General features: G+C 39.7%; 1 protein-coding gene across 13 annotated transcripts in view; it reads left to right on the forward strand.

The window, feature by feature from the left end:
- cadpsb (Ca2+-dependent activator protein for secretion b) overlaps nucleotides 1-27321 on the forward strand; it is a 67608-nt gene that overhangs the window by 16320 nt on the left and 23967 nt on the right. For 9 of the 13 annotated variants that reach the window (XM_026167451.1, XM_026167452.1, XM_026167455.1 and 6 more), the window contains exons 3-12: nucleotides 1191-1523; nucleotides 12749-12829; nucleotides 13097-13330; nucleotides 15615-15736; nucleotides 21574-21685; nucleotides 22542-22681; nucleotides 23102-23168; nucleotides 23503-23611; nucleotides 23714-23926; nucleotides 26420-26431. In XM_026167451.1, the coding sequence (XP_026023236.1) occupies nucleotides 1191-1523; nucleotides 12749-12829; nucleotides 13097-13330; nucleotides 15615-15736; nucleotides 21574-21685; nucleotides 22542-22681; nucleotides 23102-23168; nucleotides 23503-23611; nucleotides 23714-23926; nucleotides 26420-26431 (1423 nt within the window). The remainder of the gene's footprint in view (nucleotides 1-1190; nucleotides 1524-12748; nucleotides 12830-13096; nucleotides 13331-15614; nucleotides 15737-21573; nucleotides 21686-22541; nucleotides 22682-23101; nucleotides 23169-23502; nucleotides 23612-23713; nucleotides 23927-26419; nucleotides 26432-27321) is intronic. The other 4 variants (XM_026167453.1, XM_026167459.1, XM_026167460.1 and 1 more) reach the window with 1 other exon arrangement.

Consider the following 27321-nt stretch of genomic DNA (forward strand, 5'->3'; position numbering starts at 1 on the left):
ACTAACAACCCACCCTACGTAGCCATAGCAGCACAATCACAGTAATAACCTTTTCATTCAAGCTCAGGCGCTTAATGCTTCCAAATATGCTGCATTTCGTATGATTCTAAATGTTCACATTTTCACTCTTGTAAAGAAAAGCGCTTTTTGTTGTGTGTGCAGGATATTCCGCATTATTCTCTCTAAAATGTGTAGCTTTCAATCTAAAAAGTCAGAAAAGCACTGCACAGCGCTCTTGCTGTTCCATGTCAAAATGCCTGAATTCTGAGTGGTAAAATGGTGGCTGAAGCTTTTCACTGCACAGATTATGAGTCAGAGCATGTGGTTGACACAGCCATCTTTTCCAAGCTCACTATTCAATCTGCAGATGAAAAAGTCATTACTACAATGCTTACAGGACAAAAGGAATTACATATAGGGGGATGTGTTAAATTAGTGATGGAAAAACAAGCCATTATGAAAAACGTTAATGTGAGACTGGAACCCTCAGGAAGCGCACACACAATTACTCTTTTTGCAGAAGTTAATTAGGAGATAACTGACACAGGCGTGACAGCTGAACAGGAATCTCATTTATTTTGTGATATTTAATATTAATGTGAAATACACAACAAGTGTTCAGAATTAAATATTGAAAACCTGAAAGTGTGCATCCCTCTTGCACTCATATGTAGGGTACAAGATGTCTTATATGGTCATTCAGCCATCATTGGTGTCATAGAAAAATTTATGGTAAACACATTTTCATAAAATAAGGACATATGAATTTCAAAAATAAAATGTCACGAGTAATTTACTGCTGCACTCTGGTGTTTCAGCACAGTAGTCACTGCTTTGAGTCATAATGAATGCTAAGAACAAAATTTGACTGTCAAAATAACAAAGCAGTCATCTTTGATAATTGCTTCACAGTGACAATATTGCCTTGTCTGGATGTCTCCCTGTTAGGCTGTCATTAGCTGCACACAGAATGCCTGTCTTGAGTCACAGCAAATGCATACATGCTCTGATTTTTCACTCCAAAGTTATTATTCAGTTTAATGGTTTTGTTTTGCTGTTGAAGACAGATATTTGCTGTTTGAAGCCAAGAGTGACAGCAGAGCTGCCATATAATTACTGATCAACATTTTTTTTTTTAAATCCATTTCCTATTCAGCTGCAACTATTGACACTGGTCTTTCACAATGTAGGTATTTCTTAAGAGTGACCGTGTGGCAAAGATGGTCCAGAGTGGTGGCTTCTCAGCCAACGATTTCAGGGAAGTGTTCAAGAGGCACATCGAGAAGCGCGTGCGCAGCCTTCCGGAGATCGACGGTCTGAGCAAAGAGACGGTGCTCAGCTCCTGGATGGCCAAGTTTGACACCATCTACCGTGGCGATGAGGATCCGCGGAAGGCGCAGCAACGCATGACTGCCAGCGCGGCTTCCGAGCTGATCCTCAGCAAGGACCAACTGTACGAGATGTTTCAGAATATCCTCGGCATCAAAAAATTTGAGCACCAGCTGCTTTATCAAGCCTGCCAGGTAAGGCATCACACCTGTGTGACACATGGCTTTGCTCCTTGACTCAAATACATGCAAATTCTGTCCCAAGTTGGGACATGCCAACCTCTGAGCATGGTCCATCGACTTCTAATTCCTTAATTAGACTAACTGTTTAACATTATGCACAGTGCAAACTGTTACTGTGGTTTATTAGATCCCTCCTTTGTGTTTACTTTAATGCTGCAAGTTTATTTCTTCACCTTTTTTTCCCCCTTTGCAACTATACGCCACAACTTCTCGGTTCTCCTGTCTGTGCTGTGGTTAGAACACAACAACAACACACTTTATCCTTATAATACCACAGGCTAGTTGCCTTTTTGCAGGGTGTGAACCGGATAATTTGTTCATAGATTATTAATAATAACAGTGGCACATTTATGACTGTAGGTGCATTTAGAGTTATAAATATTTGTCCCATATGGAACTGTTAGTGCTAGTGTTAAATGGGGATATTATAAAAGCAAATTAGTCTCCTTGACATATATCCCTTGATACCAGACAAGCAATGCTCCATTGTAGTGGAGATATATTGTGATTGCTGGTGGATAAAAGTGGACACTTGGGTGCTTGTGTCAGACATAACTCTCCTTCCCTTGCTGTCTTTACTGCTCACTATGAGAAAGCTAAAAGCACTGCTAATGTTGCCTTTCTTTGCGATTTGGCAGCATTTGGAGGAAACCTCTGAAATGTTCGTATCTGGTCACTAAATAATTTCATTTAGTTCTAATGAACACATCTTATGGGAGGCAGTTTAGTTTTTAAAGCACTTAGCTACTTTGGATCAGGTGTCATTCTACCTTCAGCAGCTGCTAAAATACAAGCAGATGGCATGAGATGCTAGTAAGCTAATTAAATTAGTTTAGTATTATTGAAATGTTTCAGATGGAAACTAACTATATAGGCAGTGTTCTGCATGTGTGTATTGCTTATGAGCAATACATGGCGCTCATATTCAGTGTGTTTTTCCTCCCAAGCCTTTAAAGATGCTTAACCTATTTTTTTATACTCTGGCAGCAGAGCTGATGGTATAGGGTCACAAATTTGCATGCAAAACATGCAATTTCTTCAAACGGAACCTAGCTTGAACAATGCAGATCAAGAATCAACAATTCACCAGTACAAATGAACAAATACAAATACACATGGTGCATAATTGTATTTCTTCACCCTTGCATTGCAGTTGCAGGTAAGTTGGTCATTTACGTGTCTCCTCGTGAGTGAAACAATCTGAATAAGTGCGTTTGTTTTTATATCTGTTTTCACTGTAACTGTTTTTCCAGGTGTTCTTGGCATCTTGTTTCATTTCTTTTGCTGCTGTAATAAATGTATTTGACTGTACTATTGGTGCCTTGGAGCATCTCTCAGTAAGCAACCAGCTGCTGCATACTGCCCTCTACTACACGATAAAATCCGCACTAAAAGGAAATGCAGCAATCCAGTCTGCATGGCTCAGGGCTGCTGGGATTTGATGAAAGGTTTTCATGGATTGGCTGGGATTCAGAGGCCATCATTTTTTAGCTGTTATCACTGGGGATTTATATTTTTTGCACTTGCATTCAACTAGTCAAAGGAAACACTGGTCTATTTCTGTCTCGTGCTAAAGTAAGAGCAGCCCCTGGAAATGACTAACAGACTGATTAGACGTGTACGGCCAGCTGCTGCGCCAGCCAAACTCTGAGCATGGTCTACTGACTAATGGCTGCACATTTATTTATCTGCAGTGACACCAAGCATGACCAAATAACTTAAAAATGTGCTTGGTGTCTACACTGAAAAGTCATAATTAGTCTAATCTATGGTGAAGTCTGTGTCCACTTGTAATTCTTCATATGATAGCGTTTATAGAAAAATATGTTTGTATTGGGTTTTTCTTGAGTAAAATAGTAATGTGAGAAACCAGTTTTAAAACGTCTAGGAAAACTTTTCATGTATAAGTGTTGAGAGTTTTGTGAGCATTGGTTAACCTGCGATGGAAGAGCTTTTTACTGCTGTTACAATCACTTTTTGTGTGACCTTATTTGTATGATTGATGGAGTGCTAAGTTATTAGCTAACTTGCTGAAACTTAAGTTTCATCAGTAGACTGTAAACAATAGAACCAGGCACCTACCAATTAGCATTCGGTAGCAAATAAAATACTCAAATTTCACTAACCAAAATTGGAGCACAGACTTTCTTGACGGCTGTCTGTATTTTTGGTCAAATATTTGCAATAAAAATGTTCCAAAAGCCATTAGGACTACAAACAAGGATAAATTTGGTCCAAATTTCATGACTCAAATTAGCTGAGGTGAAGCCAAGAAGACACCTACTGTTAGCAAAGATTAGGCCTTTACAAAATTTGAATTCCTTTTGTAGCCAATATACAGTTGTTGTGATTGTTATGGTTAGCTTTATAGACAAAAATTGCTATGTGTTGTTGTGAAGTTTAACATGGGCACCTAGCATGCAGCTTTATACTTGGATGTTAATTCTACAGGGATGTTATAACTAGGGCTGGGTATCTTCACTGAATTCTAGAATCGATTCGATTCAATTCGATTTGAATCTGGGAAATTTTGCCTCAGACAGTCAGAAATATTATAATTCAGATCAGTACATTTACATATTTTTGTATCTATAAAAAGGAAGCTGACACTTTCCAGACTTTATCAAAGGTGTGAGCGTCACAGCAGATGCCTTTGTGTCAAAGTAGCTGAAGATAAAACACAGAAAAACATGAAGGTGATTTTCCTGGCCTGGGATTTTATAAAAATATTCTGCAGTACATCAAAAACAAAAGAAAACCATTAATCAACATATGAACATTACCTCTGAAATTACAGCGGTTTTATTAGAGACACAGCGTTTTGCATTTTGTATAATTTTAAAAAGTTTAAATTTGTTCAGAAGCCTATTGAACGGCAGAAATTAGGTTTTCTTTTCGGAAGTAAGTAAAAGGAAAAAAAAACATCGACCGACAGCGCTGTAAATAACGGTAGTCTTGTGCATAACAAGCAAGTGAATAATGCAGAAAACAGATTTCGGGGATAGACGGGAAACTGTTCTTGAAGTACACTGAGAAAGAGAGAGAGAGAGAGCTGTGCATGAAGTGTGATTTTATCGTGGTAGAAGCAAAACAGTGAAAGTCAGAGGGAATCCATGACGATGTTTATGTGAAGCGCAGTTTGGATCTTCTTTTGCTGCTGGTTCAGTCAATATTGTTTGGAGAGAGATAAAACTAACAGCTTTGGAATCAGCGCAAAAAGGGAGTAAACACAAAGCGCGGACCCGCCGAAACATCAGAATCAGCGAGCTGTCGGCTTTCAGCCCCGACCGTGTCCGTGCCGTCGGGTGAGAAAGGCGACATCTCACTGATTCTGATCCGCAGGTCCGCGCTTTGAGTTTACGTCTTTGTGCAGAAGCCGTGTACCTGCTCTCATTTACTGTTTTAAATGTTTGGTGGTTGTCAAAATTTTGTGACGTTTCACCTGAGATTCTGGAATTTTGGGCAAAATACATTTATATAAAAAAATCGATTCAGGATTTTAATGAATCGATATCACGTTATCCAAGCCAGAATCGATTTTAATCGATGAATCAATTATTAAAACCCACCCCTAGTTATAACCCCCTCTGTGGCATAACTTACACCATAATCTGATGGTGCACCTCTATTGAAATGTAATTGTCACCTTGTCACCACCTTCTTTTATATGTGGCAAATCAACAAGGTAACTAACACATAAAACAACACACGCATGAAAGCTGGTAACAAGTTCAGCCAATTATGTAGGTTACATTGTAATGTAGGCTCTACAAGGATTGCCTGCAGAAGCCTAAATCAGAGAAAACCCACTTTAAGTAGCCAATACAGCTTTTGGCAGTTTTTTCTTTCTTTCTTTTTATTAGCTCAAGAGTTGATGCCTGCTTTTATTGCTATTAGTTTGATTGTGTGACTGAATTTTTTTAAGGTATTAGTTAAAATTATGGAAGTAACACAAATCCAGAAACAAACACACTGCTTTAAAGCAGCAGTCCGGCAGCTCCTATGTTCTGCAAGGTAAAATTATAGCTTTTGTAAAAAAGAGTCTGTTGATTTTTACAATCGGTTATCCATCAGGAAGAACTGCGGTGAAAATAAAATGCAGACTTAAACTGAGGAATTGATTTTTACTTTTTTATAGATTTCCGTCTCTGTCCTCGGCAGTGCATTCTTTAGCTTTGGTCCCTATGATAAGTAGCTGATAGTGTAAACTACAACACAATTTAAAACACAGAAACAAGCAAACAAAGAAATCAAACCAACCCTTAAGCACTTACAGTATGTTTGCTCTTGCAGCTAACAACAGGACATTTTGTATCCATTGCTAGTGGCTGATGCATTTTTGTTAATGGCATGAAACTCACTTCTCTTGCACTCACCTCAGGAGAAGTGAGCATGAAGGGATGGCATTATGCACGCTTTCAGGTCAACAACTGCTCGGTAAAGTTCTTACTCTCTTGTAGAGCTTGGTGGGAACCTAGTTGCTGAAGGAACTGAAGTAATTAGCTGACAAATCATTTCGGCACGAAATGCTACCACTGCTCGCAGATTCTCATTCTGAGTTGTTTTAATCACTGATATTTATTCACATCAATGGGCTCTCACTTAGTGAAATGATTCTCTAATCTCGAGCGACTGATTAAATTACCTAAGCCTGGGAATAAGAAGAAAAGCACAAACAAAATGAAACTTTCCCCTCTGAAGAATTGCAAATCATGGCCTGTAGACACCCACCCAGAGCGAAAGATGATATTCCAATCAGTTTGCCTTTGACAGGTTTTTAAAGGAGATCCCTCCTTTTTCCCTTAAATTTGTTATGTCAGCAACTGTTAGTTGGGAAATGAGGCCTGAGCTCTTCCTGGTTTAGCCTGTTGCTGATATAATGGCGTAATGGAGCCTCTTCACTCCACACAGGATTGGGAGAGGATGAAAGCATTTGCTATGCCTGGCAAGCCACCTCTTAGCTGAAAAAGCAGTGATGTGAAGCTTGATGTGTGGATGGAATATAGACAATATTTATTATATGGGAAAACTATAAAACAAACTATTTCCATGTTTTCCAAATCTCCATTATCACAGCAAAATAACAACCTCTTTTCCTGAAAAGTGTACTAATAGACTATTTTATAGTCCTAGCTTGAAATATTCCCTAAGTCCAGTCCTTAAGACATGGTGCCAACTCTCTGTGGGAACACCAAGTGAGTCGTGACATCTTCTTGTTTTTCCTCTGTGCTTTGATGCATTTGAGCATCCCAGCTTTACCTATAAGCAGAAATCAGTACTTGGAAACCCATGTGGAGTCATTTCTCTTTATCCAGAGACACTCACTAACCGGGGAGGCTTTTGCATGTTGATGGGCCCTCTCTCACACTTCCATCTTACAGAATAGCCTTGATATTGATGTGGTTCTGTAGCCTGTTTTGGTTTTCTAGCCACAGATTGCATTGAATCCAAGCTCAGTTTACTTCAGCTTCTTGCATTCAAAGATCTACCATACCGTTCCATCCCATATTCTCTGGAGGTTGCAAAACATATTAGGAAACCCTGATAGTGAAGTTTTTTCTGAAGGTCTCCATCTGCCGTAGCTCAGCTCTCTCCGATCTCAGCTTTTGTTCTTCCCTTGTCTGAGTGATGACCTTCCCGCCTACTCTTGCTGATAGTTTCTCAGGCAACACAAGCCTTTATCTCTGAGACAGACTGCCCTTGTTTCACGGCACACTTTGGCTACAGCGTTGCTGTGCTTGAGCACCAGCTTTGCCTGCTTCTAATGGGGTTCACTCTAGCTCTAGGATGCTTTTGCCAAAAAGCCCTATGACCAAATTTTCCACCATTGTTTCATATAGAGTACACTGCCAAATAAGGCATGGACGTAATCAAAATCACTTACATCATAGCACCAACTTGCAATTAAGTGTTGTTCTGTTGATAGAGTTATTATAGGTCAGCTATAAAGATCAAAAAAGCTATGCCCATCACAATGTATAATAGGCTGGACCTGGTTTAAAAAGATCATGCAACAGGTTTGAAAACAGATTCATCCACATGTCAAACAGCTTCCATAAAATGATTTCTGTGCAATGCTTCGAGTTCAAGGCTCTTATCAAGGCTTCTGAAAAGTAGAGTTACAATCTTAAACACTCATATAATAAGTGTAACGTAACATATCTTATGTGTTGTTAAGTGCTGTAAGCAGGAGCCCATTGATGTGAATTTGTATTTGTATACAAGTCTATCTCTAATAACTCAAATCATTTTTTAGGACTTTTTAGGACTCAGGGTGAATATAATTCATGCCTACTTCCTGTTTTGAGGTGTCCCTAGGTTTTAAGAACAAGGCACTGTGTTGAAGATGAGCAGAAATGAGATGGATGTTCTTGAAAAAAAAAATGTAGTTGCAATTACATTTTCTAACTGGGGTACCTTGCACGATGGTGCGCTCAAATAACTACAGCCTTTTCTCACATCGTGCAGATTAACACACATAAAGCACAAACGCATTGATGCACACAGCAGCAGTTCTAAATATAGGACAGCTTCAAGTCCTGCAGGTCCCATCTAGCTCCGATCTAGCCCTGCCCGCCCTGTCTTTGGTCTTTATAAAAATCTGCCTCTGGCAATGTTTACAGGCTGCCGCTAATGTCCCAGCATCCACCTGGGAATGTGTTATCAGCTGAGCTGTTAACTACCCGCCTGCTTCTGCTCTGTCACCTTTAACCTGCTGTCAGTCTAGCTAACACTGAGGAAGTGTCACCTTTATTTAGCTGCAATGGTGCTGTAACATAGACAGAAATTTACCTTTTAGCCAGTCTTATTTATATGAGATTACCTGTCCACCTATATTGTCCCTGAGAGCCACTGACAATAGTGACCTTTCAGTAGTTGTAGGCTTGATAAGATTGGGGTGCAGTGGGCCTCAGTAGGTGGTGGCTGTTAGTTCCATCAGCTCTCCTCCCCTTTCACAGCAAGCACTGTCTTTCCTTTTCAAAGCTGTCAGGGCAGAGATGACAGTAACAGGAGAAATGCGACCCCATCCCCCCCTTCACATTGCACCCGTTAGATTCACGTGCTCTTTCCATGTTAGCAATTTTGCAGATGAACTGCAATTTACACATATCTGTAATAAAATATGTGTTAATGCCTTGTTCAATTTCACTTATAAAAGATTTTCCTGTGAAGAGATATTTCCTTGACATATGGGTTTAGGTCCGTCGTATTCTCTGGATTTAGCAGGAGGGGGAAAGCACACAGCACACATACAATAAAAATGCAGCGTCAGACACTAACAGGCTGAGCTGCTGAATTTCCAGGCTGTTCTTTTGGGATTGCAAGAATCAGATGTCGCTTGCACCGCAGTCCAACAGTACCCAGATCTCTGAGCGTTTTGACAGGCAGCACAAGACCAGCAGCAGCAGGGAAAGAAGGGAAAGGAAAGCATATAGGATCATTCAGAGCTGTGGCTGTGGATAAATCTGTTTTTGGGGTTTTTTTGCTCTTGGACAATGAAAATAATACTCTGGTTCATGATATTTCCTGCCACAGGATGCTCTCCATCATTTAAGAGTCTCAGCGTGGCAGAGTACTGCTGTGCTTCTAATGCAGACATTCTGCTGCAGCTGGTGGCAAAGTCTGATTATGTGCTCTACTAAACAGGAACTCTGGGTTATGTAGTAGGGTGGCTGTTCAGTGGCCAACACTGGTAGCACACCACACTTGACAGTTCACCATTTAACACACATCTGAATATATTACAAACTGATAACACATTTCAGTAATGAAAACAATATTCCATTAATTGCATGACTAAGCTTCTAAAATGTATTGCCTTTTTTTCAATGTACAGACCGTGACCACGGGTGTCTGTGTCAGTCTTTTCCCTCCTGTGTGTTACTTACTACACCCCTCCTCTGCTTCTAATGGCTGCACCGTGACTTCACCTCATTCTCTCTTAGAAAGGATTGCTGGAAGGGGCGAAGAATCAATATGGCAAAGCCTGAAAGACAAGGCCTGTTAATGTAATATAAGTGAGTGAAATACCATAAGGCACAGAGAGGTCAGGTCTGGCACGCATCCCATTAGCAGGAGACCAGAGGAGTTTAAAGCACTGTTATCACAAATAGAATCGGGAGCTCAGCTGGTGAGACCAAGTGGCTGTTAGTGATAAAATCAAAAATTGACTGTGATACATTACCCCTCTCAAGAACACCATGCTATATGCGTTGCATATTTTATGGTATCCTGCTTCTGTTGGGGCACTATTTCATGTTATTTTCAAGCTTGTCATATTGAAAGTCACTTAACCCAATAAGGGACATATAGTTGGAAAAAGTATTGCCACATTTTCAAATAACTGAATGATTTTTTTAGACAGTGAGAAATATAAAATATTTTAAAGAACTTATATTATTACAGTGCAGCTCATGCTCCTGCTGTGCATTGAAATATTAGAGATCACAGGTTTCTTCTACAATTTTGCAATGTTTTTATCGACAGTCTCTTGTCCTGTATGTTTGGCAAACTGAAGTATTTTTATTCTAGAGATTTACTTTCTCTTGAAAGTAAATCTCTGATACGGTATGTGTGTGCCACGAAAACTGTAGCGTCACATTTTCCCACCAGTTTTTATGCTCATGTAAACCTCAAGAATTTTACAGTTTAACAGCGCCTTGGTGAGACGGGGCTGATTTTTATTTTTCACTGTAAAACTCACGCACACCACACCGCTGGGTGGAGAGGTTTGTGGCTCCCCAGGTGCAACTGTGCTGCAAAAAACACCCCATCTCAATTAGGCTGCAGACCTCATAGTGGGAACGGTGCTGACTGGTGAGTCACAACATCAAATCTGACAAGAATGAGACATTTTGGCTGAGAGAATAACTGAAGGAGTGAAACATGCAGAAGCACAGTGCATGAAAAAGACATCAGCCATTTCCACTACATCCTCGTGTCAGCTAATATAAAACTCTCATTCATTATTGATGTAAGAAAGACGCAGATTTCTCTGCTTATCATTACTCTGGGGCAAATTTTAGGCGAACAGATGTCAGGCCTGCATCTAATGTTGTCGAGTCGAGGCACTTTTCAAATATTGTAAATGAGTTGCGTTATCTCTCGTTTTGATCCTGTGCACCAGAAAACGTTCTGGATGGCTCATTTCAAGACAGAGCTGTTCTTTATCACTGTTGTTGTCATTTCTTTTGGCCCACCCAGCTTAGCCTTTCCCGAGGCATCAATTTAAGATCAGCTGTTTGAAATGTGCAGCTTGACCATGGCACATCTACACCAAAAGCTATAATGTGAATGAACCTGCGATAAGAGTGAAAGCACTCAATTAAACAAATGACCCAAGCTCGTGTATTTAATTTGGGATGCTAGAACAATAGAAAGCAGCAGCTTACTGATTTTGGTAATTCATTATTAATGGTGGCACAGTGGTGCAGTGGTTAGTGCTGTCACTTTATAGCAGGACGTTCCTGGAGTTTTAATGCAGTGGACAGCCGGGGTGGGTGTCCCACATGCTTGTTATGTTAACTGGTGATTCTAAATTGGCCGTAGGTGTTAATGTTAGCATCTCTGTGTTAGCCTTGTGATACACTTGTCACCTGTTCAGGGAGCAATACTGAGATACCCTCCTGCCTCTTTATGATCCTGAATTGAATCAGTGTTTAAGAAAATGGATGCGTCATTAACATTGGATGTACTGAGAGTGGGCTGAGCAGTAATAGCAAAGGATGTGTGTCATAATGGAAAAAATAAATTAATAAATAAAAATACAAACAATTGCCCCGAACAGCTAATTGTAACCAAATGAGCGCCCACGCAGTTGCTATGCTGTATTCCCATAAACTAGTTCAACTAGTAATCGGAAGGTTGGTGGTCCGATCCCTTGCTCCAGTCTGCATGCCAAATATCCTTGGGCAAGATACTGGCTGCTCTCCGATGCATCCATCAGAGCGTGAATGTGTGTAAATGTTAGAAGGCACTTAGGCTTGAATGGATGTGAATGAGGCATGTGCATGTCTTCAATTGCTCAGGTAGAGTAGAAAGGTGCTTTATAAGAACCAATCTATGTACCATGTACAATAAACAACAGCTCCACCAGTGTCGCAGTATTTTTTAGTAATAGTAGCTTTTTTGTTTACAACTTTTACTTTATTCTGTTTCTTGTGATAAATTAGATACTTGCTAAAAAAAAAGGCCTCTCAATAATTATCCAGTACCTTAAATTTAATTATCTAAATTTAGAGTTTTCTTTGTTCCGCTTCCAGCATCTGCAGCTGAAAGTGTGCGTGAGCCGATGTTGCCCACATCTTTGTTATGTCATTAATTATTTATGACAGCTTGCCAGAGCTCAAAGACAAAACCACATTCAGTAGAGTGTTTTTCAGTATTTTAGCAACACCAAGTCAAGTTGACTGTCCTTGTGTTTGCGAATCCGGTGCGACTTGAGTCCGAGTCCCAAGTCTACAGCCTCACAGTTCATTCACTCAAATTGAGTCATTGAAAGCAACGCCTTATGTGACTCCACAGGGAGCATAAGACCAGCATAAGACCTCGGGCCATGTGACTTGACTCAGCAACAGCTGTTCCTGAAGTGAAAATCTGAGAGTTTAATAATAAAATTAAAAATAAAAATCTAGGGAGCTTACCAGATCTCTGTAACGTGCTCATATTTTCTGTCCAAGGCAAAGCAGTTCAAGGTGGCATTACTTGCTTCTAATCTCACTTAACTGTTGTGGCCCAAATTACATTGTAGGAAATGTATGTGGCAGCGCGTGACATGGAGGAAGACTGCGTGAAATGAGAAATATATGTGTTCCTGCTGTATCAGTGTTGATTGTTTCCTTAGACCATGTGCCCTCGAGGTCTGATAAACATATCAAATTTATTGTGCTATATGTCATTGTGTTTACTACCGTTCTCTGTGTATTATCACCAACAACTGTTATCTGGCTGTATACAATAAGAGCAATATGCCGTGCAGGTCCTGTCTGGTTCCTCATGAGCGTACGTGCACCTCGTCAGTTGCCATGACATTCCAACAAAACTGGCTAAATACCTATATTCCTATGCAACCTAAACAAGTCATTATTAACAGTAACAATAATGATAATATTTCACATTTAAAGCATTGCAATACCTAGTGGGATTCAACTGACTTGCTTTTCTCTGGTTACCAATAGCTGGACAACCTGGATGAGCAGGCTGCACAGATCAGACGAGAGCTGGATGGTCGTCTTCAGATGGCAGACCAGATTGCCAGAGTGAGTCAGACTCAGCGGGGGAATTCATGCTTTGTTATATAGTTAATATGTTGCCAATATGGTGTAACTTTTATAAACATCGTAGTGGAAGAGAGTAGTGTATGGGCAGTATTTACAAATGTTGCTGTATTTACTTTACACATAATTAGCATTGCTATAGGAAACTAATTAAACTGACGTAAATGAACCTTTCTTTGATATTTTTATCATTTTTATTTTACCCGACTTGTAGTTCTCTTCTGAGCCTTTTTATATTTTTGTCAACAGGGTGGAAAGTTCCCCAAATTTGTATCTAAAGAGATGGAGGCCATGTTCATCGAGGAACTCAAGTCTTCAGTGAATCAGCTGATGGCCAACTTGGAGAGCATGCCTGTGTCTAAGGGCGGGGAGTTTAAACTCCAGAAGCTGAAGCGGGGACACAATACCTCTATCATCGATATGGGCCAAGAGGATGAGAACACGCTGTCCAAATCTGATGTGGTCCTGTCATTTACTTTAGAGGTAATTAGATACTAGATATGAGTGTGTGATGATCAATATGTGAAAATCACAAGCATTACAAAGTTTCGATGGTTTTGAGATGGAGTACTGTACAAATGTTTCAGGCACTCAAAAGAAGTAGGGATATTTACAGAAAATAAACTATTTTGACACATTCGCTGCATCCCTAAACCGTTCTAGACTTTTAGAAAGGTTTAGGGATAGACCCTACGGAGATGCATGTGAGAACACAAGTGTCTGATGCAGCTGACATTAAATAGTCTTTAATTTACTTGTTATTAAGTCAGTGTGACATCTGATTGTGCTATTATGAGAATAAAGCAGGTAATAGCCTGTTGAATTAGATACAAGGACTTCTCTTTCAGAGACATCCTTGTATCTTCTTCCTTTTCGAGCCAGCTCTTTATGAATGTCAGAATGAGTCTAGGACTAATCAGACACCTTGATGATGGTATTGTGAAATGGATATCTGACATATAGCCAACTGTCATATAAATGCAAAACTGCATCTGTCTACAACATAACTTTTAATTCATAACTTGTATCAACTACTTGAGACTAAGTATAGAAACACACAGCAGACCTGTTCAGGGGACTGAACAGACGCCGTGCGAAGAGCAGACTGGCATAAACACATACACACAAAAACCCCCTTTTATCTGCTCCTTAACGGAGCAGGTAAATGTGAGTCATCTTGTTATCGGCTTGTCTGAGATGAGCTATTACCATGGAACAGGGAGCTATCGCACCTCACTTCTTATGATGCGGTGCTATTTTGGAATCAGGAAGTACATAATGTGCAGAAGAATAAGACCCTGCTTCTTCTGTTTGCTCACAAACAATTTGGCACACCACTCTAGAGATTGAAGTCTGAAATTATTTGCACAGTAGCAAAAGAAGTATGTGTTTTTGTGAGGTGGCACTGTGATAGGTCTTTGGTAAAGCACCAAGTTTATTTCCAATCGCTGAAAGAATTCACCTCTTCAGAAACTCGAGGTGGAATCACTTGTGATACACAACAAGTCACTTGATTCCTGCGTTGAGTACATAGAAAGAGCAGATGTTAAGATTTTCATGCACTGTTCAAAAAATTTTTAGAGGAACACCTTGTAATCAGAGTACATCATCAAGTCAATTACATTTCTGGAATATTGATCTGATCAGTTAAGTAGCAGAGGGGGTTGTTAATCAGTTTCAGCTGCTTTGGTGTTAATGAAATTGTACTGGAGGGTCAACAATGAGGCAACCCCCAAATGAGGACTTATTTTACAGGTGGAGGACACTATATTTTCCCTCCTCTTGTTTTCTTACAGTTTATTTCCTAGTTTTGCATTTGATTAAGGCTAGTGTCACAACTGGCAGCATGAGGCGATACTTGGGCCCTGTAGAGGTTGCACAGGTAGTCCAGCTCCTCCAGATTTGCACATCCCAGATCCCGGAGCAGATCCCCTCGCACACCGTCTGCTGTTTAGGAGCATGCCGCAATGTTGTTAAGCCATGCAAACTATCATGTTGGTGCTGCAATGAAATTTGAGCACAATGGATTAGCCTGCTGCAGCATTTTTGGCTTTGGTTATTGGGTGTTTTTAAATTCAACCCCTTGTTGATCATTTCCATTTTCATCAAACCATGTGGCATCGTTTTCTTCACAACACGTTATGCAGTCCATATCAGTAAAGATATCTAGCATGATATTTCTCTCATTGAGATCTGATGCATTTTCTACGTGTTCCTTAAATTTTTTTGAGTGCACCCCCCCACCCCCCACCCCCACCCCCACGCAAAATCTGCAAGATGACTAGATAACAAACAGCATAATATACAGGAAAGTTAAGAATTACTTTTGCTAAGTAAACTCTTGTCTTGCCAGCACATATTTCTGCCTTTGGCTCTCCCATTTGAAATTCATGGTTACAATTTAAGAGTTACCTCTGGCAGTGTTATCTCTATATTGTGTTCAGAGTTATTAAAGAGTGAATATAAGACCTGATGTGACAGATTATTCCTACTAGCACTTTTGATGATAGAGAGTTATACTTCACTGGAAGGAAATCTGAAATTATTACAGCCTGTTCCAGTAAAAAAAAAAAAATCAACTACAATCTACATTTTTGTACAACGAGGGCACTGGCCGTAAGCTTAAATCGTCTTTGTGGCTGGCATACTGTTTCGAAAAATTACTGCCTAGAACTGCTAGCTGCTCATAAGATGCTGACTTTTTAAACTCCGTTCAGATAAATCGCTTTACATCAGTAACCTCCACTGAGGTGTCTATGCTTCCCAGGTGGTGATCATGGAAGTGCAGGGCTTGAAATCACTGGCTCCAAACAGGATTGTTTACTGCACCATGGAGGTGGAGGGAGGCGAGAAACTCCAGACTGACCAGGCAGAGGCATCCAAGCCAACGTAAGAGCCTTAGCACGCACCTGCATGGTTTTCCACATGCATATATATGAATGACAAATACCTTAATAATGTAACTCAAATCAGTAGAGCGTAGGCACTGATGCCTACTGAGGAATCTCTGAAGTCAAACCTCTGGTTTAATGGAAGATGAATGTTAATGAAGTGTTAATAATTGATTTTTGTTGTTTCCTTTAGATGAGCCATCTGTGGTTTTGAGCTTTGCGATCAAAACTATGTAATGGTAACACGAAGTGTAATGTAAGATCCATGCTGAACCACACTTTGAGAAATTAATTGGCTCTGAGAAAAATACTCTAAACGTATGCTGTTAAACTCTCCCACAACCCAGTGGCTTCTTGGTGTTCTCTCTAGTGTTCCTCATTCTCTTTCACAGGCACTTTGTATGTAAATGACTGCATTAAAAGGAAATGGAAAAGCACTGTGAAGTTTACCAAAACATGAGTTTGCTTATTTTCTCAATTGAAACCTTTTTTCTTTTTTTGGACCAGGGCAGGAAATTCAGATCTCAAACACCTATATATGGAAAATACCTGCACTTAATGATGATTATATGATTTGCAGCAGTTGTTGGGGTATTATCTAGAAATGCAACATTCAAACTTAGGCTTTCGTTCCTGGTTCAGTGAGATAGAGAGAGAGAAAGTGAACAGCAGTTGAGGAAGATAGAAAGCGAATGAGAAGTGCAAGCATCAATAGCGAGAACAAGAGATATATTTTTAAACATATTTTTTGATATTCTTTTATTCATAGCAGTCATTTTTAAAGCACACACAACCTTTACATAACCCTGTGAAAAAGATTCTCAATAACTAGACTTTGTGTGAATGCAGAGCAGAGACATAGACCGTCTTGTCTTGCAATTTTAATGAAGTCTTCTTCAGACTCTGTACACTTGTACTGGCTTGGGGAGGGGGACTGCACATTTAGAAAATAAACAGTGGAACAGGGAAACACTGTATCCTGGCATTCACATTATGCTTCGATGCATACCGCTTATGTTTTTGAAGACGATCGTCGGGATTGATGGGCAGCAGCAAGTCTAGAGTCTGTGGGAGCCCTAGACAAAAATTCTCATTGTGTTATAAATTATCTATCTACTCGTTATTATCTATGCCATTCAGAATTGCCTTACCTTTTTCTCCTCTTCCTCTTCTTTCGCCTTTTTCTTTTGTCACTCCCAGATAGACAAAAGAAACAGAGAAATAACCTCCTCTTCATTTTTATTGATTATCTTTCTTTGTATTCAGTAGTGTGTTTAAGTGGTGTCATTCAAGCCAGACTGAGTGAGTCAAGTGAGTGGACCTGCCCAGGCTGCACTCTGTTGATGGATCAGGGCGATTCTCAGTAGCTTCCCAAACAAGGCATTTTTTAGCCCATTATATTATTGATGTACTCAAATAATATTATTATGTTTATTAGATTTATATTAAATTCAATCTGCGTACTATAGATGCTATAGATTCATGTTAGCATCATTATGTATAATGTATAGTTGGGACAAAGGTGTGTGTAAGCACAGCTGTGTATCCTATCATTTTTCCAGAGTAAGTTGAAGCAGAAATGCTGTGTTTCTCTTTGATTTTAAATTGGAACTGAAAGTATCAGAGACCACACACTTCTGGTGACCCGTTAGTAATGATTTTGTCTGGGTGGAGGAGGGGGTTGCTTTTGTAGAAGTCTACACATATAGAACCTAATGCATGTTCCACCTTTAATAAAAGTGGGTTTAAGGAAAATTTGTCTTAACAGTAAATCTCTAGACTCATGGGACAGCACAGATCTTTATTATTAAAGCTGCTGGAGTAAGCTATGATCTACAGCTGAAACCAACGTTTTTGACTGGTTGAGGGTTGTTAAAATCCCATAGCATGTTAAATACAAAATGGCATAACATAGTTCCCTTCTGTGAAATTCCCCATGGTTTGTACATATCCTATATCATTCCGTTGCTTCCCTTCTTGTTACCAGTTCATTAGACTCGATTAACAACAATGACGGTGGTGATGAAAAATATATCTGCTGCTAAATATATCTACCCTTTTTCCTCTAATTAACCAGTACTGCACAGTACAAGATACAAGATAAATGTCCATGAAACATTCATGCAAATTTGAGCTATTTTAAGGCCCAAATGTCTTCCTCTGATCTCCTTAATTTAAGAACCATTTTATGAAGAGAGACGGAAGGACATGAATGAGGGGACGGATTAGAGGAGAACAAGGCAAGGGTAATGTGTGTGTGTGTGTGTGTGTGTGTGTGTGTGTGTGTGTGTGTGTGTGTGTGTGTGTGTGTGTGTGTGTGTGTGTATTCCAGCATATTCCATATGTTGTGGGGGCATAAAGCTATTTACAGCTATTGTGAGGAACCCACACATTAAAGTTGCTTTTAGGTTAGGGTAAGCCTCCCAGAAATTATTGTAGTGACTAAAACACAACCGTGTGCGGTTGCTTATATGCAGCACAAACAAGTATACACAAAAAACATTGCAAAGACCTATATGAGATAAATGTGTTAATGTACAGACTGCTGCAGGATATTTGCATACAATAATTGGATGTGTTCAGCAGCCATGTGCTCAGACTGACATTGAACTGACTATCGTGGTTCTGATTTAACTCGGATGAGCCGATAAATTTTTTGACATTCATTTAATTCTCTCGTAATTTTGTAACTCAGATTTTTTTCATTTGACCCATTTGAGCAAGCACATAGTTGTATCATATTTTGTAGGAAAAAATTGCAGGAGGGTAGCGCTTGCACGTCCATTAATAGACCTTAGAATAAGCCACAAGGTCACCTTCATGCTGGTACAATGGTTCCATCTGAAATCAACACAGCTCACAGTCACTCCTCACTGTCAGTCACCAGCTCTTCTTCTCTTCCTCTACATGCTGTGTCTGCAACATCTTTGTGTACATAAAGCGGCAATTAATTATGAATGTTAGAAATGCTTACAAGAAAAAAATCCTTTTCTAGACTGGAAACTGACACCATGTTTGTCGTGTCTTGCTGCAGAGTGAGAACTTAGAGCGTGGCATTCATGTTGTATTGCTAAAGCTTCATGAGGCAGCTTTGGCACGTTAGCAGCTATAGATGACAATGAGAGATAACAGAGGCTTATATATGTTGTATCCTATGATTGCAACAAACTGCTTAGTTTCTTGTCATTCTTCTTGCTTGTGCATAGCATAGCTGGTGAGATTCCAGTTTGATATTAATGGCTTGCTGTTAAATGATAGCTTATTTTAATATTTTTGTAAACACTGCCACACTCATGAATGGCAGTTTAAACTAAACATTTCAAAACTAATTCTGCAGAATCAGATATACAGTCTCATACATTACCTTACCTGTCAAAACATGGTGCCTAATTATTATATTAAACGATACATACAGGTGAAGTATCCTAGTGCCATAGCCTAAGGCAAATATGTTGAGTCACTGACAGATATCTAATGAAGCAAAAGCTCTGAGCTATTTCAGAAGTGAGCTGTAAGACTTCACTCTCACTCCTCACATCATATACTGTACCAAACACACCCTCACAGTAACACTGCAAAATCCCACATCGCCTCAAGCTGCTTTTGCCGCTCTGGACTGCTTCCTGCTATTTCGGATCCTCCAACACCCGGACATCCATCTGTAGGCTTCTAGGGCATATATGCACAACACTAACCAGTTTTAGTTGGATATAGTTACTTAGAAGTTCAGAAATAGAGCCATACTTACATGTATATTACTTTTCATTTACCCCAACCTGCCTCAACCTGTTTCTTTCTTTCTCAGTTTGGTACCAGGGGTATCTGACCAGTGAGGCCTTTCCCTAAGCACAGTCTCAGACCTAGATCTTACATAGTCTATTGATAAATGGTGCCTTGCTAGTAAATTGAACATATTTGCAAATAGTAATGAGTTTCAAGCCTACATGGGAAACTACATATATATAGATATATACACTAAGATGTAGTGCGCTGCGTTAACCTCAACTATACTTACTGTTTTAAAACACTCTTTGTATTAGGATATTTTCTTAGCCGATTCCCAACTTTCCTAAGTGTGACCTGTCAATAGTCATTTTTGCCTTTCTTTGCTGTAAATGACAACATATGCAAAACAACATCTAATTTCTCTTAATGCAATAACTTATTTTCTCAATAAAACAACTGAAAATATAGTGCTATGCTTTGGGAAAGATGTCCCTGAGGGGACTTCCCCAAGAGATTAAAAAAGTCCTATTCTATTCTATTCTATTCTGCTCTATTTTATTCTATTAAATGAAGATGAGTTGCTGTACAGCCACCTTTATCTCACATATTTTAGCTTAGCAAACAATAGCAGGAGCAATGAATTTATGCAACAAAACAGATGTCAGACTTTTTTTTTAAATTTTCTTAATTTTCCAGTATGTGTATAAGTATCAGCAGATACCTTGAAACTGCTTTGATCCTTGTACAGCTCACACTGAGGCTGCTGGCTCATGGCTGCCTATAAGCTCTGGATCGCTGAAGTCCCTTTGCCTTTGTTGCTTCTTTGTCCATGTTCAGCTGGGTGAGGGTGATTTAAGGGTCTAATTAGGTTTGTTGTTACAAATGTTTGTCTGGTGATTCCTTTGCAGTTTACTTTGGTGAACTTTGTGTCTTCACTTACAGTGAGTAGCTACTACACTAATGGCATGTTAGTGTGTGGCTGTGATGGCTGTAAGTGTGCGTGAAAGTATTTGCCTGGCTGCTGTGCACATTTTGCAAATGTTGCACACCCATGAAACGTGGAGAATGCTGGAAATCACATGATGTCAGTGTCTAGGGCTAATATGTAGTCAGTTTACTTACTGTCCTGGTAGAAATGGTAATAACTAAATGACACCTTTGATACCAGTAGATACTGAAGTAAATTTAATTGTTTTTTCTTTCTTTCTTTCTTTGTGTTTCAAGTATGCAACTTTCATTGTGACCAGACTACTCCAGTCTGGCTGGAACAAGTCATGATGGACTATAGATTGATTCACAACTTGTCTAGAGTGTTTACTGCCTCTCACTGGCTCCAATCCCTCCCGTGGATGAATTATTTATAATACAAATATGAACGAGGACACGTTTTGTTTTGTTCTTTTAAAGACAGCTAGAAGTTCCTGTTTTGCTCTCCACGTGGACCACTCGGCTGCAACTGATAAATTGATACTTCTCACAATATAAACAGACTACAAATCGACTCGAGAAATCTTCAGTACCAAAAATATTGCAGTTGCAGTTTGTCTCTATATAGATTTTAAGCATTTTAAAGATCCTTGTCTTACTTTTGAGTCACAAAAATCAAGTAGAAAAGATACATTGATTTTGACTATTCTCTGGTCTCTGACTGTTTGTTTATTTATTGCTGACAGAGAACAACAGTCAGAACAAATAAATTGTGTCTGCTATCTTGTTTGTTTTATCCTGACTTTGATTTACTGTAAGTTCATGCAACTTTGCCGTAATCGTTGTTTTTTTTAATTCCTTCAATCAGACCACCTCTATCTTTCTCCTGTGATACAAAAGATTGGAGTGTTTGTGTGCATAAACATTGCATTGTATGCTTCAGTCCCAGGAGGCTCAGCTGAATTTATTTGATTAAACCAAAAAGCATCTGAAAACGGTTTAATTTGAATTTGAAATTGTTTACTGACATTTTCGGTGTAATTTACATATAAAATACTGCAACTAAGGTGAAATCTGTCTCCCAGACTGACTAGCAATTAAAAATGACAATTGATGGGAACATGGACTCACCGTGGTGTCATGGAAACTAACCTCTGGAGTGCTTTTTGTTGTCTGTTTCAGCTGGGGGACCCAAGGTGACTTCACCACTACACACCCTTTGCCTGCTGTCAAGGTGAAGCTGTTTACAGAGAGTACAGGGGTGCTGGCACTGGAAGACAAAGAACTGGGCCGGGTAACATTTCTGCTTATTGTTTTATTAGCGCACTAACACTCTGATGTTGACATAGCGATGAAAATAGTGCAAACTTGTGTTTTGATTATAGAAATACATGCACAGTCACTCAAAGCAGTTTTATTTATGTAGCTGTGCATCATTCTGATTGTAATACGCTCAAAAGAGTCTCCAGGGTCCCGTCACATGACTGCGATTTATAAATAGGGTTTTGTTATTTTGCTCTAGTTCCAGTATTTTTTTTTATTTTTATTTTTTTCCATGAGCTCCTTTGAAAGTACAAACGGCTCTCACATTTTGAAATTTTCACATTGTGCTGTATCTGAATTTGACTGCTGCACATCTGTTGAGAGTAGACTGATAAAAAATTCTTGCCTCATTCCTAACAAGAGACTTCCAGCCTTTGAGCATTACTCAAACATGACTCAAACGTGAACAAAGCAGAAACATGAATCGCTTCTTTACCCTGCTTTTTCCTGTCGTGTAAATGTGACAGGTAGTTAAGGAAGGTGGTGTTGCTGGTTTGCGTCGGGGCAGCGGCGCCTCAGACGTCCCTGTAGTGGCAGTGACCTTGGTTCTTTGATCTCCCACTGCAGCAGAGTTGGCAGGCTTCCTCAAAGCTCTTTAACTCAGCAAAGAGAGATTAGACCCCCCTCTTCGGGGAGGGAGAGCAAAGCACAGTTCTTCTTCCTCGCTACCTTTTTTTAAATTTCTTTTGAAAAGCAAACACACCACAAAATCACTAATGCATGCAAGCAGACTGATTGACACTGCTCAGTGTTGTACAGATCAAAGATTTACCACCTGGTCATGTATAATTTCTTTTATTTAATGATCTACTTTTCTGCGAGTGCAGGTTGTCCTCCACCCAACTCCTAACAGCCCCAAACAGTCAGAACTCCACAAAATGACTGTGACCAAGGCCTGCCCTGACCAAGATCTCAAGATCAAACTGGCCATACGTATGGACAAACCACAGAACATGAAACACTGCGGGTAAGCGACCCACTGTCAAGCAGCACGTGCAGTGGTGTTCTTATTTTTATATTCCACATCTTTCCTATAGAACTCCAACTCTGAGCTCCTTGGCCTCATTTCTACTCACCTACCATGGAAAAGTACTGTGAAGTGCATTACTCCCCCTGGTGGATGCCAATGTGTAGTTTCATTTAATCATTTTAGAAGATGCTAACACATGCAAAGCGTTTGGCATTAATCACATTTTATTCATGTAACAGTTAAAGTGCACTTCTTAAGAATTTCAACTTCTAATTTCTATTTTTTCGTTATTATGTAGCAAATCCACATAACTTAAGATCAAATATAAAAAACTCCGCTTCAGATGGAGTTAGCATTTGTGTTCTTTATGACAGCTTTACTGTGTTTTGTCATCATGTGTGAACAATGTTTTGACAGGTATCTGTGGGCTTTTGGGAAGAATGTTTGGAAGCGCTGGAAGAAGCGTTTCTTTGTCCTCGTGCAGGTAAAAAACAAAACATGTTTTTAAGATCATTGCAGTGTTTCGGGTTTTGGCTTAAAGGTTCCTGTAAGCCTACCCAATCAATATAGAGCACATGTCACTCAGGAGTCCGTGTCGTTGTTTTATATAAAACTAGCATGTCCCAGTTTACAACCCCAAAAGCTTTAACATCCTACATCCCACATTTTTTAACCGCTAATAACAATTAAATAGTAGTTTATTTGGTCTTATTCCTCACTAGTTGGGCCTGGTCACAGTTTGAGAATCACTAGCTTAAAGATTGTATAGAAAGATTTTATTTGTGACTCATTTGACTGCAATTTTTTTCTTTTTACAGGTGAGTCAGTATACGTTTGCGATGTGCAGCTACCGAGAGAAAAAGTCAGAACCACAAGAGCTTTTGCAGCTGGACGGATATACTGTGGACTACAGTGATCCCCAGCCAGGTGAGGATACACACCAGGACATACCTATACTCACACACACATAAACAAAAGACACACACAATGTAAATATCTACCAGCTGATCCCCAGCTTTGCGTTATTAGGCTTAGATGGTGGCAGGGCTTTCTTCAATGCTGTGAAGGAAGGCGACACTGTGATCTTTGCCAGCGACGACGAGCAGGACCGCATCCTGTGGGTCCAGGCCATGTATCGCGCCACTGGCCAGTCCCACAAGCCTGTCCCACCCACTCAGGTCCAGAAACTAAATTCCAAAGGGGGTGCCTCAGCCCAAATGGATGCTCCCATTTCTCAGTTCTGTAAGTAGCCCAAAACACAACATAATCACCCAAGCAATAGCAGTTTTCATCCACAAAGCAGCGAAAGCTCTAACCCATAACTGTCTCACGCCATGCGCTCCACACTGCAGTCACAATACGTGCTGATAGAACTAACACACAAGCACGCACGCACATGCATTTATCTCTCACAGATCCCTCCAGCATCTGATGGACTTCCACTCATTGTCACCACTCCCACAGTGTGTAAAGGTGCGATTCCATGCTATTTCATCAGTCTGTTCTCAAGGAACAACCAACCTAAAAAAGACCTTATCATACAGAAGTAGGCCATGGCGTGCAAAGATTTTATGAAGATTAAATAGGTCACCATACATAAGATTTGAACATTCAAGCCTACTGGGGTTGAATTCAGACTGACAGTGCCAGGGTGTGCTGCTCTTGTCCGAACCATAGCCCTGTTTTAATACAGTTGCCAACTCTAGATGGCTGCTGCGAGGGCAGCTGTTATTCTGAGACAGTTTCTCAGATGGTCCTCATGTTGAAAATTTTAACCAATTTGTCACTGTACTTGCACTTCTAAGCAGTCCACAGGTCAGGTAGCAAAGTGAAGGTAAGACTGTCTACAGTAGTGTGGCATCTCTATCACCTTCTATTCTGACCGTCTCTTATGTCCCCTCCCTCCTCATTAAAGAAGGGAAAAATATATATTTTTGTAACTATAAAATCTAGAAGCAACATCTGTATTTATTCAAGTGGTTACTAATATGCAGTGAGTCATAATCACTAAGTTCTTATTATTCTTGTGCAAAGGTTTAAACTACCTTAAATTTGCCCATGAGAACACTAACACAAAGCTTATTTACTTACTAAATGTAAACTCACATGCTGCTTAACAATTCACAATAATAGATCCTGCTATTCAGAACCAAACACGACTTTTTTGTGTGCATCTTTTGACTCTTTGGGCTGAGAATAATTTCTTTTTCAATTGTAATGAGATTTTTTTTTTTCTTAGAATAATTATGTAAATTTAATTGGCTTTAAATACAAATACAAAAAAAACAACCTCAGGGTTGCAATAATACTATTCAAAAGTGCAAAGCCCCAAGTTTACTCCACTCTTTTATAAAAGTATCAGAAGACATGAATTGGGTCACTCAATGCAAATCCTGTCACATGAGATTCTATGTTGTTTCTCCATCGGTTTTTTTGTCCAGTATGTGATCGTTCTTGTGGTTAGTTGACTCCTCTGATGCCAGCTGTTGCCATTCAAAGCCTCTCACAGTGGCACAGACCTCCTTCCCCTCCCTGAAACATTGTGGCACACCACGCGTACATGTTTCACCCCCTGGTGGTCTTGAATGGCACTGGGACCATAACATACACAGCCCTCCTGACTCTGCTGCAGTGAAAGGATGGAAAAGAAGAGTGCTATGAAGGTTCTGCAGCTTTAGTGCACATCAATAAAATGTTAAATAACACAGGTTTAGTCTGTGCAACAGCTTTCTGACATAATACTGCAAATAAATATGATAGAGTGTGAGGACATCCGATCAAAGGCCTTTATTTAAAAAAGAAAACCCCATATCTTGTCGTCTGTCCTTGACTGTAATATTAAAAGGGTTGTTTTCTTGACCTGACTCAGCTCCTCCAGAACACAGAAGACAATTTCTCTCGTGAGGCGTTTCTATCGACTCGGTGCGTTTTTTTGTTTTTTTTAATTTGTTCAAAAACAGATGGACTTGTGGAAATTGTAGAAAAAGAATTACATCATTGCAGAAAAGCTTCCATTTCTGGCTATAGCGGAAATATCAAGCGCAACAAAAGGCAATTAGAATCAGACAGTAAAGTGCAGTAGTGACAACAATTACTTGCAAAACGAGTAGAGTGCACCTTTAAAGTGTGCTTAAATTTGTTGCTATAATTGTAAGAGGTTGGTGATAAAAACCTGACCTTCATTTCATCCAGCACCTTCATAGTCTCTTTTTCTTCTAAAAACGATTCGGGCCACCTTTTACAGTTTCCTTTATAATGTAGGTGTTTGTGTTTGCCAGTGTCCCTTTTAAGAGTAAGCCTTGTGTTTGCTCTGTAATCAAACAAAGGGACAGTACTTACTGTGTAGCTCTTAACTCTTTAAGTAGCTGTCCATAACCAAGAGTAAACTGCAGTAGAGTGATGAGGATCGTAAGCTCTGTCTCCTTCCTCTGTCTCTGTCTGTCTGTCTCTCTCTCTTTCTCTCTCTTGCTTTCTGTCTCCCTCTTCCTTTCTCTAATATGCCTCAGCATCTGTTGTTCACATATCCTCACATGTACTCACACACCACCACCCACAAACTATCATGTTGGTATAGGTTGTTGTTTTTGAGTTGTGTTTTCTTCTTCATGCTTTGCCTGGACCCTTCTTAAGTAATGCAGCTGCTAGGTCAGGGTCTCTCGTGATTGCTCTCCTCCAGCCTTGTTGCTAGTCTTTATGTTATTCTGGTTTGTCCCTTCTTACCCTGCTGTCTTCTAGCTGGACTCAAGGGTAAGTGCTTCCCTGTAGCCGGCACAGCTCAGATAATCCCCGCCGATTATCTGACAAATGCAACGTCCTTTTCTCTCTTCTTTCCTTCTTCTCCTTTTTTTTCACGTCTCGCTTCATGTCTTAGATATTAGTTGAACCTTTTTGTTTTTAACAACCTCAGCTCTGAGGATGAAAGTATAAGCATCCATTCGTGCCAATATAGGATGCATGTATTTTATTCTTAGGAATTATTATTTGGCTCAATAATAGTTAAAGTTGATATCATAGTTGTTTCTGCATAATTGCCTTCTCTCTTTATTCTTATTGGTGGAAGGACCCCTCAGAGTAAAGCGATATCAGGCTAAAATGTGACGTGCTATTCATGAAGAAATGATTTCATAGTTTTGTATTACCAAGAATATTTAGTGTAAATGTCTTATCAAAATCAAGAGCTGCAAACAACCCGATTCACAGACGAAACTGTAAAAGACTAATGTTTACATGTGTTTCTTTAAAGATAGAGATATGGATAAATTACGATGACAGCCTGTGTATGCAGTTGTTTCCCCAAAGTGTTTATGTTAATTATGCTTTACTTCAGAGGGCTCAATTGCTTTTAATTCTTTTTCTTTGAACTTTTCTTGACGAGAGTTGGCAAATATGTACGCGGAGTATTCTGAATGCCAAAGACAAGGAGTAGCTAATGCCGCCCCGTCTTATGATAAAATACTCCGGACTCCCACTCCTTCCTCCTACAGTAGATGGGCCTGTAGATAGAGGCTAGACCGGTAACTACACCTCCAGAAAGGAGCAATCTCATTTGATTTCTTTTGACTGCCCTTGTTTGCCTGAATAGGAGAACACCTGTGTCATGTGTCCATACTTTTGTACAAATACAGGAGTTTTCATTC

Source organism: Astatotilapia calliptera, chromosome 5 (genome assembly GCF_900246225.1).
Source record: "Astatotilapia calliptera chromosome 5, fAstCal1.2, whole genome shotgun sequence".
Lineage (NCBI taxonomy): Eukaryota > Metazoa > Chordata > Actinopteri > Cichliformes > Cichlidae > Astatotilapia > Astatotilapia calliptera.